Below are 17,775 nucleotides of genomic sequence, written 5' to 3'. Positions count from 1 at the left end.
TAAATAGTAGATCTGGGAGGTGAATCCAATTTTCTCAGACTCTAAATTCAGTGTTCTTTGTCCCATTCTATCTTGTGCCTCTAAAGGCTGAGTTCCAAAATGGGGTTATGAGGGGAAACCTCTCCACCATAATTTCTCTTTTGTCAGGGAAGCTCTCTGTTCAGACCCAACCTCAGCCCTGGAAAGGGCTTTGACTAGGCCAATACCCTCCCGTTTTATTTACTTCTATTCCAAACTGAGAGCCATGACAGTAAAGTGATGAATATATGGTGTAGTCATGGTTTGTAAGTAGCAGAGTTAGGATCTCCGACTTCAAACCTGGGGCTTTCCCACTAAAGGAAGACTGAAGGTGAGAGTACTTGAGAAGGGAGAGCTGAGAGGTAAATGGATGGCCTCCTTTTATTTTCAAATAAAAGTTTTACTGAAATTTGTTTACATGAAAGAAGAAATTAATAGACCAGATTCTCCTGAGAGCCAAGGAGGGAAAGGAAAGAAGGGCCCAACTTGTGAAGCCAGAGCCATGGAAGAAGGCTGGCCCCCTCATTTGTGGAGTGGATTTTCTTTCTCTTTTCTCTGAGTTATTTATGGGTACAGAACAGTGCACTCTGATAATTACCTGAACAATTAGCTGAGGTTGCCTCATTCTCAGAGTACCAGGGGGTGATGAGAGACATGATTAGAATCACTACCATTGAAGTTTTTATGTAAATATATGTGTGTGTGTGCGTGTGCGTGCACGCATACTTATGTGCACAAGATAAGTCTTTATATGTCCAATATATCTCATCTATATTTGAGGAACTGATGACATTTGCAGATAAAATTGGGGTCTGGGATAGGAGAGCCTTTTTCTTTTCAGCACTAAAAGCCTTTCATCCATTTTACAAGTATTTATTAAACACCTTTTTTCCCCCAGCACAATTTTAAATGCCAGAGATACAAAAGACAAAAACTAGTCTTTGCCTTCAGAGAATGTATATTTTAGTGTGCAGGGGTGGGGTGGACAATATTGTTTTACTGGATTTGGATGGGGTTCCCCCCTTTGGTCAAAGAAAATGTTAGAATATTTTTAATAGATAATAACATTTAGAGCCACAAGGGACATCAGAGACCTAAATCTTGATGATTAGGTGATCAGAAACTATCTGATCCAGCTCCCTCATTTTTAGTGATAAGGAAGCTGAGGCCCAGGAAAGGGAAATGACTTGCCAAAGATCACTCAGTTAATCATCCATCAAGCTAGTAGTACCAATTCAGGTCCTCTGACTCTGAAACCACTGCCCCTTTACATTAAAATCAACCCAGGATCTGCCCAGGTCAGATTTGAGAATATAATTGACATAATGACACCTTATGCAGAAGGACAGGGAAGACTTAGAGCTTATAAGGGGAAGTTATCTGTTCTTGTTAAAACAGAAAACATGTTCCTGCTCAGTATAAGTATGGAGTTAAAAAAAAATCTTTACATTGAATGCAAGTAAAAGAAAAAATGGCTTCCAAAAAATCTTGATGTTAATAATTAAGAGAATTAAAATCATGGCTCCATTTCTGTTATCACTTCAATATTTCCTTTGACTCGTACCCTGAGGTATATTGTTCTTGGTCCTGTCTTCTGTTTTAAGAAGATCTCTCAGATCCAAGGTCCTCAATCCTGTGGAGGGTCACCTCTATAATAATGTCTTATTTGTACACAATACTAGGTAGAGAGTGTCATCTCCCATTTTAAAGATGATGAAAATTGACGTTCAGAGGAGAAGAGATCTTAAGAGCTCTGGGATTTGAGGTTAGAAGCCCAGGTTTGAATCTTAATTCTTTTGCTCATTACCTATGGGACATGTGGAAATCAGAAGTTAAAATTTCCCTGGTCCTCAGTTTCCTGGGCTCTTAAGATCCAATAGATCATGGGGGGGGGTGGTCTCTAAGTCAGTTCTATCAATCTTGACTCACCTAAGAGCATAGGGTCAGCCAATTCTGGAACCAGGACCCAAATCTAGACTTCCTGACATCCTGGTCTTGTGTTATTTCTATACTTTGTGATAACTCTTTTTTTTTAGGTTTTTTTTTTGCAAGGCAAATGGGGTTAAGTGGCTTGCCCAAGGCCACACGGTAATTATTAAGTGTCTGAGCCCGGATTTGAACCCAGGTACTCCTGACTCCAAGGCCGGTGCTTTATCCACTATGCCACCTAGCCACCCTTTTGTGATAACTCTTGCAGCAAAATCAATTCTTTCTATTAGAGTTGGATATGTTATATAGAAAAGCACCATATTGGGACTTAGAGGTGCTAAGTTTGTACCCTAGCCATAACCCTGGGTAAGTCAACAGATCTCTTTAGGCCTCAGTTTCATTTAAGATTCTGGAGTTGGAGAAGATTATTTCTAGGGTCCTTGGCAAAATGGGACAGCTAGGTAGCATAGTAGATAGAACATCACTCTGGAGTCAGTAAGACCTGATTTGAAATCCAACTCCAGATACTAGGTATGTGTGACTTAAGCCACTTAACCTTGTTTGCCTCAGTTTCTTCATCTGTAAAATGATCTGGAGAAGGAAATGGCAAACCCTTCCAATCTCTCCACCAAGAAAAATCTAAATGAGATTACAGAGAGTCAGACAAGACTGGAATGACTGAATGACAAAAACAACAATTCACGACATTTCAGTCCTATGGAGCCATGATTTTCTTGTTCAAAGTCACAGGATTGGAGTCAGAAATGGAATAGGAACTGGGTCTTTTAGATGTCACCTGTTATGTAGTTCCTTCTACTCTTATCACACCAGTTATTGAGGCAGATGGCTCTCTCCACTAAATTTCTGCTGCAAAACCTCTATCTGGGATCAGAATTTGAGCTCAATACCTTGAGGACGTATTGGCATGAAACACCCATTCTTGGGAAAGATTTCAGCCAGCACAAGGAAGGCATGCTGGGAAGCCTTGCTGGCTGTACTACAACACTGGGGGATGGGAAGGGTGGACTGTTTTCATGTGACACCTCCCACCCCCACCCTTTGGAGAAACTTGTGCCAAATAGATTGAGTCCCTTACTTTGTTAGATTAATACAATATATTAAGATCCTGCATTGTGTTGGGCAATTCAGTTCAGTATTGAGAATGGTGAAATAAAAAAGCACCCTAGACTTGGGCTCTGATCTTGGCCTTGATATTTTACTACCTGTTTATGTGAGGTAACTTCAATTATCTGAACCTTAGTTTCCACACTATAAAATGGGGATAACAGTCCTTGTACTACTTACTTCATGGGGTTATTGTGAGAGAAAGTAAATCCTAGAAACCTGAGCCATTGTCATTGCTGCTCCTCTGATCTTGGGCTGTGGCAGAATTATGAAGAGTGGCCTGTGCCCACTGTCTTGTTGGAGAGACAAGAATGAGGCTTAGGAAATAATTATGTACCAGAGAATATGGCTAATTTAGCTCTATGAATGAAAACCTTGAATGTCAAGCCAAGAAGTTTGAATTTTTTCCTGTAGGCATTGGAGAGGATAGACTGTCTAGGAGATTAGCCAGGACATAATGCTTTAAAAAGCAGTAACTATTGTATTTTCCCTCTCTCACCTCTCCTCTCCAGAAATGCAAAATGAACTGCAAGAAAATTTGGGGGATATTGAGGGTAAGCAGTCCTCTTCTCCTAATCAGGGAAGGCTTCCTGAAAAGGTAGAATTGCAAGCAAGTTTGAAAAGAGAGAGATAGGAAGTAGCCTGGACAGGAAGCAGAAGGTATTGCTGATCCTTCTACCTCTTGGACTAGTGAATACTTCCTAAAGACCAAGTCAAATGTTTACCTCTTTCATGAAGTCTTCCCTAATATTATACATCATTGGCCTTCTCCCCTAACCCCCAAGATTAGCAACCTTTTCCCTGGAGTCTCATGTCGTACTTTCTTTTAACCTCTCAATTTATCTTTCTTGATGCTTTAATTCTACTAAGGTCCATTAGGTCAGGGACTTCTGTCTAAAACTTTGTATTGTTTCCAGAACTAAGAGCAGGACTTTGTTCACAGTAGACATACCATATATGTTTGTTGGTTAACAGTATATAATACTATAATAATTTTGAAAATTTCTATTGTAATTATTCTCAATTCCAAAAAGTTCTGGAAAAGTCTCCATACTCCAGCCTGATTACTGACTGTGGTTTTACTCTGATACTGCTACCACTTTTGTGTGGTTGCCAAAGTGATACTTTTGAAATATAACTTTACTTTCAATAGAACACAAGCTTCTTGAGGGCAGTAACTGTTTAATTTTTGTCTCTATATCCCCAGAGACTTTGTAGGTGCTTTAAAAATACATTGTTAGAGTTAGATTGATTTGGAAGTTAATTCATGCTGCCTTTGTTTGGGGGCATTCCTAGAAGGAGACTAGATGGTCTGCTCACCAGACATAATGCTGTCACATAGTAGGCACTTAATAAATATTGATTCATGTGATTCAGATATGAGTTTATGAAATGTGGCCTCTGCTGGTGGAAGCATTGACTCTTTTCAGAAATATCTTTGTAAAAAGTCTTCCTTGGCTGAATGAAGCTCCCCCTAGCCCAAAATGGAAGGATTGGTGGTTACCAGGGATGTATATTTTTTGAGTAGTACCAGGAAAAGCCATCTAGCTCCACATGTTGTTCTTTTTGTAGTGATAGAGAATCCAGGGATGGTGATGAAGATGAAAGGAAGTGGTTGGTGAGATGTGGAGTTTGAAAGTGGGGGGGGAGATTATTTTTACTTTATTATTTATAGCTTCTAGGTTATGATTTAACTCTTTGGAGAAGTCAAAGGAGTGAATTAAGAGTGTTTAAGCATGAATAAAAATCTGAAAGTGCATAATAATTTCAGAGAATATTTTCATGAAGGGCAGCATGTTCCCTTTCTGGGAAACATTCTTTGGGGAGAGTCTGAATTTGTGTGGTTAGGAAGATTATATTCACCAGAAAGATTAGTTCTTAGAGAGAAGCTGTGTGTGTGTGTGTGTGTGTGTGTGTGTGTGTGTGTATTTAAGGGATTCTTTCCTGAAATTGTACATTCCTAGTAATTCAGCACACAGAAGTGGAAAGGGCATCAAAAGACCTGGGTTTAATTCCTGACCCTGTGAATTGGGATCATAGGATTTAGGTTTGGATGACCTAGGAAAACACTGAGTCTAGCTCATATTTAACAGAGAAAGAAAATGAGAGGGAAAGGACTTAATCCTAGATCACACAGGTGGCCAGTAAGAGAACTGGTATTTGAACCCAGGTAATTTGAATCCAAATTTAGTGTAGTTTTTCTCCCCCCCCCCCCCCCACTTTATTACCTATGAGCAAGTCATTAAATCTTGACCTCAGTTTTTCCATCTGTAAAATGATGGGGTTAGATGAGATCATCTCTGAGTTTCCTACTAAGTCTATATCCTATGATTCCAATGTCGAGAGAGAGAGAGAGAGAGAGAGAGAGAGACAGACAGACAGACAGACAGACAGACAGAGACAGAGAGAGTTAGAGTTCAGTGAATTGTGTAATTCCCTCCAAGATCTGGATTGTTAAGGGGCAGGGAATCAAGAAGCAAAATTTGTAATTTTCTTGCTATCCTTCTCATTGGCATCTCTTTTCAATACAGCAGATATGTACCTGCCATTCAGAAGGGGACCAAAGAAAGTTCAGATCAGATTTTTAAAATGTTTAATAACTATTTTTTAATAAACATAAAAACAATCTGATTTTACCCCATGTGTGAGGTGAAACTCTCAGTGGGAGCAAGGTTGGTGTATTTTGTACTTTTTTTTCTACTAGTGAAGGAAGATGTAGCCAGGTCCTGAATCTAGAGGAACTCAAAAACTGTTGATATCTCCTTGTCCAGCCAACATTCTTTTACCAACTTTATTTTTCCTAGAAGATGACCTGAAGGGAAAAGGATTTTTCTAGGGCTGGAGGTTGGGGTCCAGTGGCTTTCTTCCCAGGGTTTGACAAACAGCAGGAGAATTGGGGGCAAGGGTACATGCATACAGCCTAAAGTGGATATGGTGAATAGAGAGCTCTGAATTTGGAATCAGAAAGATCTGGGGATGTTTTGAGAGCCAGTTCTCTGTTAGTTCAGGTTTACCTATGTGGCTTTGGGTAATACATTCAATCTTCCTAGGTCTACTAACCTATATCTAATAAATAAGAGGGTTAGATGGAATAAGATCTCTTAGGGCCTCTTCCAGTTCCAAATTCCATGCTCTATAATCTTGTGCTTGTTTGTAGTGGGTAGCAGCTCTCTGGATGGGACCTTGTTTCCAGAAAGAGAGTCCAACATTTGATCTCCAGAAGACTGTTACTACTGCCCTTAAGGACAGATTCAGAGGGCTCCCCTCACCTTCCTGATTCCTTTTCAGACCCTCTGTTTTTGTTCAGCTGTGAGACACCCACCCCCTTCCTTTCTTTAAAATTCTGTGGCTGACCTCTTTGTCTCTGGAAGCTATCCAAGCACCATATCTCAGAAACTCAGGAAAGGTTAGGAAGGAGGAAGAGAGAAATGTCTTTTTGGCTGGAGGAGTGGGAGAAAGGAATTCCATCTATGCTGCATGGGAGTTGGTGGTGTGTCGCCAAGCGTGGTTTGCAGTGGCTCTCCATACAGCCGCTGGCAGTCTGAGGGACCCAGGCAACCTCAGGACTCCCAACCCTGCCGGAGCTCCCTGCATCCTGTTTCCTTAGCCCAGAGCCCTAGCTAAGCCTTCTTCCCCAGGCTGGGTGGGGAAGCTGGGTGGTGCTTGTTTACAGGGCTCACTTCAGTGTTGGTGTTGATTCCAGGCTCTGAAGGGTAAGAGCCAGAGAGTCTTGCCATCCGCCCCTCCAGGATGTGAATCCTTGTAATTGTCCTCAATTATAGGCAGGGCTGTTCCTTAGCTCTGTCTTCAAACAGGAAACAGAACACTGGTCACTTCTTTGGGGGAAATGTTATCCAGCATGGCCCCTACCATCAGATAATTTGGGACTTTGATGGTGGCTTGCCCCCCCCACAATACCTGTGGCACTCAGATTAGCACAGGCAGCTGCCTTAGGGTGACGAAAGCATATTAGGAATGATTTCAGTCTTCCATCTGTAACACTCTTTGTTCTTTTGGTTATTATTATTATTGTTATTATTATTATTATTATTTATTACCCCTAGGATGAGACTTCCGTGAGCAGCGAGGATTTTGATATGAATGACTCCACATGGATGTCAGCTGATCAACATCTAAGCTCCAGCTTGAGCCCCAGCCAGGACGAGAGAATGCGGAGCCCACAGAACCTCCCTAGCCAGGAGGATGGTGAGTGCCTGTTTCCCTTGCCAGGGGCCCCTTGAGTGAAGGTGTGGGGGTTGGAGGAGAGTCTGGACTCATGGTGGCTAACATTAAAATATGAGATTATAAAGTCTGTTCTCTGTTAGATGGGCTTGTCTGTGTGTGTGCCATGAGATTTCTAACCTGGTCTGTCACATGGAAAGATTTCTTCAAGGCTAAGAAATGGGGATAGAGCAGCAATCTGAATCCATAGGTCACAGGAGGCAAGCTGCTCATAGATTTGCCTGAGAATCGGTATGATAGGTTGGGAAAAGAACCAGTCTGGGACCAAGAGGTCCTGGGTGCTAGTCCTGCTCTGCTATTACCTAGTTGTTTGACCTTTGTTAAATTGCTCTTCCCCTCCCCTGGTATTGGTTCTTTCCTTTCCTAAGGGAATATGGTTTCTTTCAGCTATTATGTTTTATTCTATTATCTTATCTTGTCCAATTTAGCCATGATGTTTTTGAGCTACCTCACCAGAGAAAACACACTAGTGGCTTTTTCCAAAATAGAGAGTTGTTTTGTTTTGTATAGGGTTTTTTGGTTCTTATAATGTCTGATAGATTGGGGCTTTTAATAGTTGGGCTCCAGAGAAAACTGAGTCAAGGGACAGGGGTTTCAATGTCCTGAACCTTGCCAGGGAATACTAAGAGACAGACTTAACCTTGGAAAATCAAGTCACCCTTTTGAATCTTGAAGAGTGAAGCAAGAACATACCTAGCTTCTAACCCTAATAGAAGGAAAAATTTCAAGGGGATGCCTTGGGAGGCAGGGAATTACTGACTCCATTCAACAGACATTTAAAAATAATGACTTAGCCTCTAGTCTAATAAGAGAGATGATATGTATAGAAAAAAGTGTAACACTGAGTCAAAAGTGAAAGGGCGGAGGCACAGGAGAAGTCTGGACAAAGTTCCCTGGTTGAATGTAAAACTGGAGGAGAACCTTTTTACCTGGAGGGGATGAGGGAAGACATATGAGGAAGTGGCAACTGTGTAAGGAAGTAGAAAGATTTCCCTATGAAGAGAGGGAGTAAATGCATTCCAGGTGGGTGAGATGGCTCATGCCCCAGAAGAGGGAAGAAGAGATCACAGTGATTTGACAGGAGCATTGAGTGAAATACAGTTGAAGGGCAGGTTAGAGCCAGACTATGTAGGGCTCTGAATACCTGGCTTAAGAGTTCATATTTTATCCATCTTGAAATAGAGAGAGGAATAGGATGAAGGCCAAGTTAAACAGTTTTGAGGTGGGTTTTTGTGATGATAATAATGTGATTTGGGCCTGGGCCCAGCTGAAAGGGAATCAATCACTCTTCTTCCTTCCAAGATTTCTCTTCTATCTGCTCTCTATCTTCTATCTCCCCAACCCCTCCCTAGCCACAGCTAGCAATAGTGAAGCTTTCCTTCATCCATTAAACATATGTTAAGCACTTGCTGTGTGCAGGTCACTGCCTTTGTTACTAAGGGAGAAGCACTGTTTATAGAAGATATGATACCTGCCCTCACAGTACTTCAGTCTGGCCAAGAGATAAAATTTCCTTACACAAAACTCTAAAATAAGATAAATGCATTAGAGCAATACCAAAAATGTATCTTATGAGTTTAAGGGGAACACTGTTACTGAAAGGGGAGCTCAGGGAGGCTTCTTGGAAAAAGTAGCATTTGAGTTTGACTTTAAGGGCAGGGTGGAATTAAATGGGAAAAGACTGGGATTGGACAAGAGAGCAGGAAGGTAAGAAGCACTCCTAGGGTAGAAATATTGTGCATATTTTGGAGTGTGATGACTTTTATAAAAGGTGTGTTTTGTTTTGTTTTTTTTAATGTTTTTATTTGTTAGAAGGAAGGATTCAATTCTGAGGTGGGAGATAGGAGGAAAGAAGTGGTACCAGAAATGATTGTGATGAAAAACCAAAGTAGGGGCGGCTAGGTGGTGCAGTGGATAGAGCACCGGCCCTGGAGTCAAGAGTACCTGAGTTCAAATCTAGCCTCAGACACTTAATAATTACCTAGCTGTGTGGCCTTGGGCAAGCCACTTAACCACATTGCCTTGCAAAAACAAAACAAAACAAAATAAAAACAAAAGGTATCATTAAAATTGTGGGGTGATTTTTTTTTTTTTAATAATTCCAAGCAAATGGCAAAGAAAGTCTGGACTAGGAGAAAACAACAGGAATAGAAAAGATGGTAACAATGAACTTATTGATAAGATCTTGGGAGCTGAGGCTTTAGAGCTAGAAGAAGCCCCCTAGATTATCTTTGTCAGGGGTTCTAAACTGGGGTCCATGACCTTGGATAGGAAAGATATTTTGATAGCTGAATCTCAGTATAATTTTTTTATATTCCTGTTTTATTTTATGCATTTAAAAATGTATTGAGAAGGGATCCAGAGACTTCACCTGATTGAAAAAGGGGTCCATGACATGCCTAGCCTTTGTTTTACAGATGAGAAACCCAAGACCCGTGGAATTGCAATGTAATCTCTTTGATGTCACACAAAGTAATTTGGGAACTAGGATTTGAACCCAGCTCCTCTAATTCCAAATTTAAGACTTCCTTCCAGCGTCCTATGATCCCTCTCATGGGGTTCTATTATTTGATCCCTCTGGGCACCCTTAGACTTCTCAAGGGAACAGCCACTACTTCCCCATGGCTTGATGAGGACTGTAGGAAATAGCAGAAGAGCAGGTCCTAATGAACATTCATTCATTCATTCATTCACTCCTTCGTTCGTTCAGTTGAAGGTTCAGACTGGCAGGTCCGTGTTGGGAGAGTTAGTGTCAGAAGTGAGTTCTGAGCTGATTCAGAACGTCCTAGTTTAGATCTCCCCCACAGGGCTTGCTTGTACTGGGGGGAGACATGGGATTGCTGTTCTTTGAGGGTTTGGCATCTGGGGAAAGCTTTGAGAAGGCCCAGGATGTTGGCGTTGTAGCTAAAGCATCTGGGGTCATGGTATACTCCAGCACTGCTTTTGATCTGCAAGTAAGGGATGGGATATGTAATAGGCAGCAATGGGTGATGAGCTCAGACCCAGGCTCCAGTGGGGACCTGGGGGTGCTGGGCAGGTAATTAGGAGGGGTTGAAGGTCAGAGGCCTGGAATGTGGGAGGAGGCACTGGGTCTAAAAAGGGGTGTAATGTTAACTCTGTGAAATGTGTTAGCTTTAAAAAGTAAATAAGGGGTAGATGTCTTGGAGTTTGGGTCAAAGATCATCTCCATGGCAGAGTTGGTGTGGTTTGACTCTTGGGCTATTTTTCTCAGGAGTTTGAATCCCTCTTTGTCTTGAGAAGCTGTGACCCAGAGGCAGCTGGAAATGACCAGGCCAGGCAAGCCTTGAGAAGATCTGGTGTATGTTTCTCTGAGGAGGAGGGGGCTAGAATTGGAGACCCATCCTACACCAAAGGGAAGAAAGGGCTTTTGTGTCTACCCAGCCCCAGTGACATCGACCCTTCCGACCCCCTTGGGCATCTAGAGCTTCCCAGCGTCGGCCCTACCACGAGGGGTTCCCACAGTCTGAAGCAGCCAGGTGCCCTGTGAGAGCAGGATGTCCATGATGCCTTAAGGAAAGTTGTGCCCCATGACAAGGGTCCTGGGTTCGAGTTTCAGCTCTAGCACTTTAACTAGCTATGTCACCTTAGGCAGGGCATTTTGATTCTCTGAGTCTTAATTTCCTCCTCAGTAAAATGGGCACATCGATACTTGTCCTACATCCTGCCCAGAGTCACTTAGCATATCTGAAAGTGCCGAGGGAAGAAGTGACGAAACTGCTATTCCCAGCATCACTTGTTTTGCGGTGATGCTCATCAACATCCCGAGGCTGTGACACCCACTTTAGTTTGCTGTGGTCCCTCTCAAAACAGAGTAGGACCAAGTTCAGGGCATTTTATTCCCTTGGCCAGGTGACCAGGAAGACAGGAAAGGCTTGACGAAGGGGACAAAACAACAACAATAAAATTAGAATCTTAAAATTGGATTAGTGTCAATCCTCGCTCCTAGAAAGGTCCATAGATTAATAGATAGCAATTTTCTAGTGATTGAAGGTCCACAGATGCAACAAAAGAATTAGCACACCCATTTTCCTGAGGAGGAAACTGAAGCCCAGAGAGAATTGACTTATAATTTCTAGAATACTTTAAGGTTTACAAAGCCCTATCATCAGCATAACCTTATAAAGGAATTAATGCAAGTATTATTATCCCCACTTCACAGGCAAAAAAACAGGCTCAGAGAGATTAAATGACTTTTCCATGGTCACAGCTAGTAAGTGGTACAGCCAGAATTTGAACCCAGGTTTTATAATGTCAAGTTAGTGTGTTCTTTCTGTCACACCAACCACACTGCCTCCCATGTTATTATATCATTTATATCAAGGACCTGTGAATTCACTGGTTTGGGAACTCTCTATTCCCTCTACTGACATAGATCGCAACCCATCCATGACTTATTAGCTTAGAGCTGCCAGGGGCTCAGGGATTAAGTGACTTGCCTGTGGTTGCACAGCTAGTAACAGGAGAGGTATCAGTTGGGAACCATATCTTCCCTGACCCCAGGTCTGGCATTCTGCTCACTATCCTTGTGCTGCCTCTATAATTATTTACAAAAATAATATAATTATGAGTAACTCCTTTTGAAGAAAGTCACTGTTTAATATTGATACCAAATGCTTTGATTGCTTTAATTTCCCTCCGCTCAGTGAAACTGATCATTTTAGGCCAAGGGAACCACTCTCAGGTCTAGTCTTTCCTCTCTCCCTGGTCATCTGGACCAGGAAGAAGAATCTCCTCTTTCCTCTTTGAGAGGAGTCCCTGTCATTAGACTCAAATTAATTGACCAGCCATTGTACGACCATCATCCTCCCCCTTACTGTCTAACCCTCTGCTATAGTGGAGGGCAAGTAGACAGGGACTGACCAGCTAAATTATAAACTTGCCATTCTTATGAACAGCAGAGGGTTTCAATATCCTGTCCTGTCCTTCCTTCCTTTATTTTTTCCTTTTCCCTTTTTTTTTTTTTTGGAGGCAGTTGGGGTTAAGTGACTTGCCCAGGTTACACAGTTAGAAAGTGTCTGAAGTCAGATCTGAACTCAAGTCCTCTTGATTCCATGACATGTGCTCTTATCTACTGTGCCACCTAGCTGCCCCTCATTGTCCACCCCCCTGCCCTATAATACTCTAGTATTGCTAGAACTGCCTTGCCCTGTTGGATTTAGTCCATAAGCAGAGATGCTTGGATTTGGGTAAGCTGTCTAAACTCCCAGTGGTTGTGTGGGGTCCCTTTTGGGAATGTGCACCATTATCATATGAGAGCATTGGTCCTTTGCTAGCTCCTTTCTCTGGAATAAGCTCAGACACAAGAGTGACTATGGATGGCAGCCAGGAATCTTAGTAGATACAGCATTAGACTTGGACATAGAAAGAATTGAATTTGAGTTCTGCTTCAGATAGTTACTAGCTTTGTGACCTTAGGTGAGTCATTTCCCTCTCAATGCAACAAGCATCTGTTTACTTTTAAACATATATTTTTATTGAATGCTTTTTGTTTTTACGACACTGAGACTACTCTCTTGATCTCTTCCCATTTCCCTTCCAGAGAGACATTTATTACAAAGAATTTAAAAAGAAAAAAAACAGAAGAAAAAATCAGCAAAACCAATCAATACGTTAAAAAAAAAAAATCTACCATTATCTACACCTTTGAATTCTACTTTCAGCCATTTGCAGAGGGGAAAGGGGAAGTTTTTTTCAAATCTCTTTTTTGGATGGGCAAGTCTTTTAGTCTCACTAGGCCTTTGTTTCCTCATCCATAACACTGGTACAATAGCACCTCCTTTGATGGATTATGTGGATTAATATAACCTCCATAAAGTACTTTGCCAACCTTAAGGTGTTAAATAGCAATGGGGTTGTTATTATTGTCATCATCTGCATAATTTGTCACCATCACTCAGGAGAGTTGAGCATTAGAGTACTGTGTGTGATGAGATAGTAAGAGAGGGGAATTTGAATTTAGAAAACCTGAGTCCAGATCCCAGTTCTGCTATTTTTTTTGACAATATGTTCATGAACCTGACTCTTCCTTTCTCTGGGCCTCAGTTTCTTCACCTTTAAAATAAGGATAATAATAATCACAAATCCTCACAAGGTTGTCATGATAAAAGTACTTTATGAATGCACAGTAAATAGAACACTGGCCTTGGAGTCAGGAAGACCTGAGTTCAAATCCTGCCTCAGACACTTGATACTTACTTGTAACCTTAGACAAGTCACTTAACCACATTGCCTTGCCAAAAAAAAAAAAAATTAAAAACAGAGCCATAGAAATGTGAGCTTAACCCTTAACCCCTAGATATAAATGACAGGAAAGGGTGGATTAGTTATGTAATAAGATTGAAAGATGACAAAACACAGGATAGAAATCCACAAAATATGCAGAATTAATGCTTTAAGTAAGATCTTCCTTGGAAGCTTTTTGGGAAGACATAGAGAAGAATCACACATGATGAGATGGTATGAATAGGTGACTGTGTACTAGTGGAAGGATTCACACTGAGATTATGGATCCATCAAAATAGCAACAATGATGATGATGATGATGATAATAATAAATTTATATAATAACTTAGAGTTTACACTATGATTTAGATACTTATCTACAATGAGTCTCTTTTATTTTTAAAAAATTTTACTTATTTTTTCCAATTTCATGTAAAGATTGTTTTCTACATTCATCCTTTTGAGTTCAACATTTTTCTGCTACCCTCCTTTCCCTCCTCACCTCCCCATGGCAGCAAATAATCTTATATAGAATGGATATATATAATTATGTTTAGCATATTTCCACATCAGTCATAGTGTGAAAGAGGAATTAAAACTAAGAGAAGAAAAACCATAAGAAAGAAAGAAAAAATATAAAAGAAATTTTAAAAAGTGAACATGGTATGCTTTGCTCTACATTCAGACTTACAGTTTTTTCCTCTGGATGTGGTTGGCATTTTCCTTAAACAGGTCCCTCAGGATTGGCCTTGATCACTGATCTGCTGAAAGGAGTTGTATCCATTATAGTCTTGCTGTTAATGTGTATAATATTTTCCTGGTACTGCTCACTTCACTCAGCATCAATTCATACAAGTCTTTCCAGGCTTTTCTAAAGGCTGCCTGCTCATGAATTCATACAGAACAACAGTACTTTATCACATTCATTTACAATAACATGTTCAGCCATTCCCTAATTGTTGGTCATCTCCTCAATTAACAGTTCTTTACCACTACAAAGAGTTGCAGTAACTATTTTTAAACATGTGAGTCTTTCCCTATTTTTTTGTGATCTCTTTGGGATGTAGATCAAGTAGTGGTATTGATGGATCAAAGAGTTATGTCCAGTTTTATTGCCTTTCGGACATAATAGTTTCAAATTGTTCTCTAGAATGATTGGATTAGTTCACAATTCTATCAGTAGTGAATTAGTGTCCCAGATCTTCCATATCCTCTCAAACATCGTTCATTTTCCTTTTCTGTCATTTTAGCCATTCTGATAGGTGTGTTTTAATTTGCATTTCTCTAATCAATAATGATTTGGAGCATTTTTTCATATGACTAAAGATAACTTTAATTTCTTCACCTGAAAACTGCCTGATCATATCCTTTGACCATTTCAATTGGAGGATGACTTGTATTCTTATAAATCTGACTCAATTCTCTCTATATTTTAGAAATGAGTCCTTTTTCAGAAACACTAGCCATAAAAATTATTTTCCAGCTTTCTGCATTCCTACTAATCTTCATTGCCTTGGTTTTGTTTGTGTAACAACTATTTAATGTAGTCAAAAATTATCCATTTTGTAATTTATAATGTTCTCTATCTCTTCTTTGGTCATAAACATTCCCCCATTCCATAGATTGGGTAGGTAAACTATTCCTTGTTTTCCTAATTGGCTTATGGTATCATTCTTTATGTCTAAATCATTTCTACCTTACTTTGGTATAGGTTGTCAGATATTGGTCTATATCTAGTTTTTACCATTCTGTTTAACAGTTTTTGTGAGATAGTGAGTTCTTATTCCAGAAATTAGAGTCTAGGGATTATCAAATAGTAGATTACTACTAGTAATGACTAGTAGTCATTTACTACTGTTTCTTTTATACCTAACCTATTCTACTGATCCTACAATGAGTTTCTTAAAGCCCAATGAGGTAAATTCTATGATTATTATTATCATTCTCATTTTATAGAAAATTAAGTTAAAAGTTAAATGACTTGCTTCTAGATTTGCAGCCTGGTCCTCCTGTCTCTGAGTCTAGCAACTAAGGTATTAATTCAAGTTACCTCTATTAGATTTCTTAGTTCCATCTCTTATTTGGTTAGTGGCAGTAAACCAATCCAATGGGAAAATGTGCAAGGGAAAATCTGAGTAGCTTTGGAGAGAAGGAGACTACAATATTCCCATTTTCCTGATGAGAAATCTGAGGGCTGAAAATCTATCATTCTTAAGACAAGATTTGAAATAAGGAACTCCAGGACAAGGAACAAATCAATAACAAGGCAAAGATTTCTAATCCAACCTAGTGATTTCAAGAAGGCTTTCTCCTCTGGATCAGTGATTGTCAAATATAGACATGTATGGGCATAGCTGTAATCTGTGTTTAACCATGCACAACAAGATTGTTCTCCAAAGTATACCTGCTCGCTGTGATTGTATTCTTTCTGAATGAGTGCCTCGTGTTAGCCTAAGTAGGAAGGTCAGCAGGAATAAAAAAAGATTGGAGAAGAAGCATTGAGAGTTCTCCTTCCTACTCTCCAAGATTATAATTGAATTGTATTTTTGGGGCAGTATGATGTGGCAGAAGGACATTGGTCCTCAAGAGTATCCAGTTGTAAGTTCAGATCTCAGCTCTGCCCCTTCCTAGCTGTCCAACCTTGAGCAAGAGGCCTTTCGAGCTTGGCCTCATTCTGACTTTGTGAGGGGGGAAGTCTTTCCTAGCACTACTTTTCTTATCATTGTGGAGACAATGCTTTGTGAAACTTTAAAATGCAAATAGAAAAGAAATTTACTGGTTTTCTATAACTTCCTTGAGAATCCATGATCTAGAATATATTGTTCAACATGGGCTTCTCCTCCTCACTTTAAGGAGTTATTTGTGAATCTGAGATAATCTCAAAATAAAGCTCTCCCAATCCCCTTCTCAGACTTGATGATCCTGATTGTGTCTGTTTGTGAATGTCTGTGTTCCTATACTTGCCATTCATACAAATCATGCCACCCTCCTACTATCTGTTGATATCCTACTCGTCCTTCAAACCCCATTTTAAATGCCACCACCTCCAAGAAGCCTTTCCTGATTTCTTCTTCTCATCAGTCTCCCCTTCCCAAACAGAGCTGAAAGTGATTTGTTCCTCCTGATCTCATCATAATGTTGTCTCCAGTTTTAGGATCTTTTTTTAGAGCCAGGAGCCTAGGAAACTCTACCTCCAGAGGAGAAAAGAGGCAGTGCTCTGGGGAAGTTCAGATTCCCAAGAGATTCAGAGTTCCCCTGGACCTCAAGCAGCAGTGCCACAAAGGTTTGGGATATAGGAGAGGACACCCATCCTTTCCATTTCCCTTTGGGTGTTATTTCACCAGACCTCCTCTCTCAGCAGCTTCCGCACCGGAAAATGTGAGGTCCTGCTTCCCAGAAGGATGAGCGGGGGAGGGGAGAGGATGTTACTCACCTCCAAAGCTGCTTGACAGGAAGTCAGAGCCTTAGCAGGGATCAGAGGAAAACTCTAGGGCTAACTAAATTCCCTGGGAGGGGAAGGAACGTCCCAGGTGCCATAGCTGGGCTGGCAGACTTGACAAAGTTAGGGTGTATTGGGGGTCCTTTACTGAGGCCTTTTTTTTTTCCCTAGCTTGGAGTTTAGCATCGCCCTCCACCCCAGACTAAGAATGTATGCATTGGGATTGGGAATGCAACGAGCAGATTCTTGTTGGAATTTTATTTTTTTTTGGATTTTAACATTTTTTAAACATTTTTTTGTTGCCTTTAGTCTTCACATCACAGTCACTTCTTGGGAGAAAAAAAAAATACCCACTCTTCTCCTCTCTCACCAAATTTAACTTTCTCCATACCAAAACAATGAACAAAAACATCAGGTACTGTAATCCCAATCAGATAATTTGTATACCATTGTGTCCCAGTTCTCAAGCATAGTTTATAATTTGTTCTTTTGGATTTATCATTGGCTTTTTAGTCACTCAGAATTTGGCCTCATTTTAGTGACCTTTTCATTCATATTCATTGTTATAGTGCTGTGTGTGTGTGTATGTGTTTGTGGGGGCACTATTTATTTTACTCTGTATTAGTTATATAAATCTACTCAAGGTTTTCTTTTTTTATGAGGGACATAACCATGGCCTCTTCCTGCCCAGGGCTGAAGGAATTTTTCCATTAGCTTGAAGCACATAGGACCCAGAACAGCAACATCAAACTCAATTAGAAATGGGGCCACTAATTTTC

General features: G+C 40.5%; 1 protein-coding gene across 5 annotated transcripts in view; it reads left to right on the top strand.

Moving 5' to 3' along the window:
- The window catches only part of NOL4L (nucleolar protein 4 like), a 210,037-nt gene that overhangs the window by 127,440 nt on the left and 64,822 nt on the right, over positions 1-17,775 (top strand). For all 5 annotated transcript variants that reach the window (XM_074211872.1, XM_074211874.1, XM_074211873.1 and 2 more), the window contains one exon: positions 7,137-7,278. In XM_074211872.1, the coding sequence (XP_074067973.1) occupies positions 7,137-7,278 (142 nt within the window). The remainder of the gene's footprint in view (positions 1-7,136; positions 7,279-17,775) is intronic.

The sequence above is a fragment of the Macrotis lagotis genome, chromosome 1 (genome assembly GCF_037893015.1).
Source record: "Macrotis lagotis isolate mMagLag1 chromosome 1, bilby.v1.9.chrom.fasta, whole genome shotgun sequence".
Taxonomy (NCBI): domain Eukaryota; kingdom Metazoa; phylum Chordata; class Mammalia; order Peramelemorphia; family Peramelidae; genus Macrotis; species Macrotis lagotis.
This window is presented reverse-complemented; position numbering and strand designations above follow the sequence as displayed.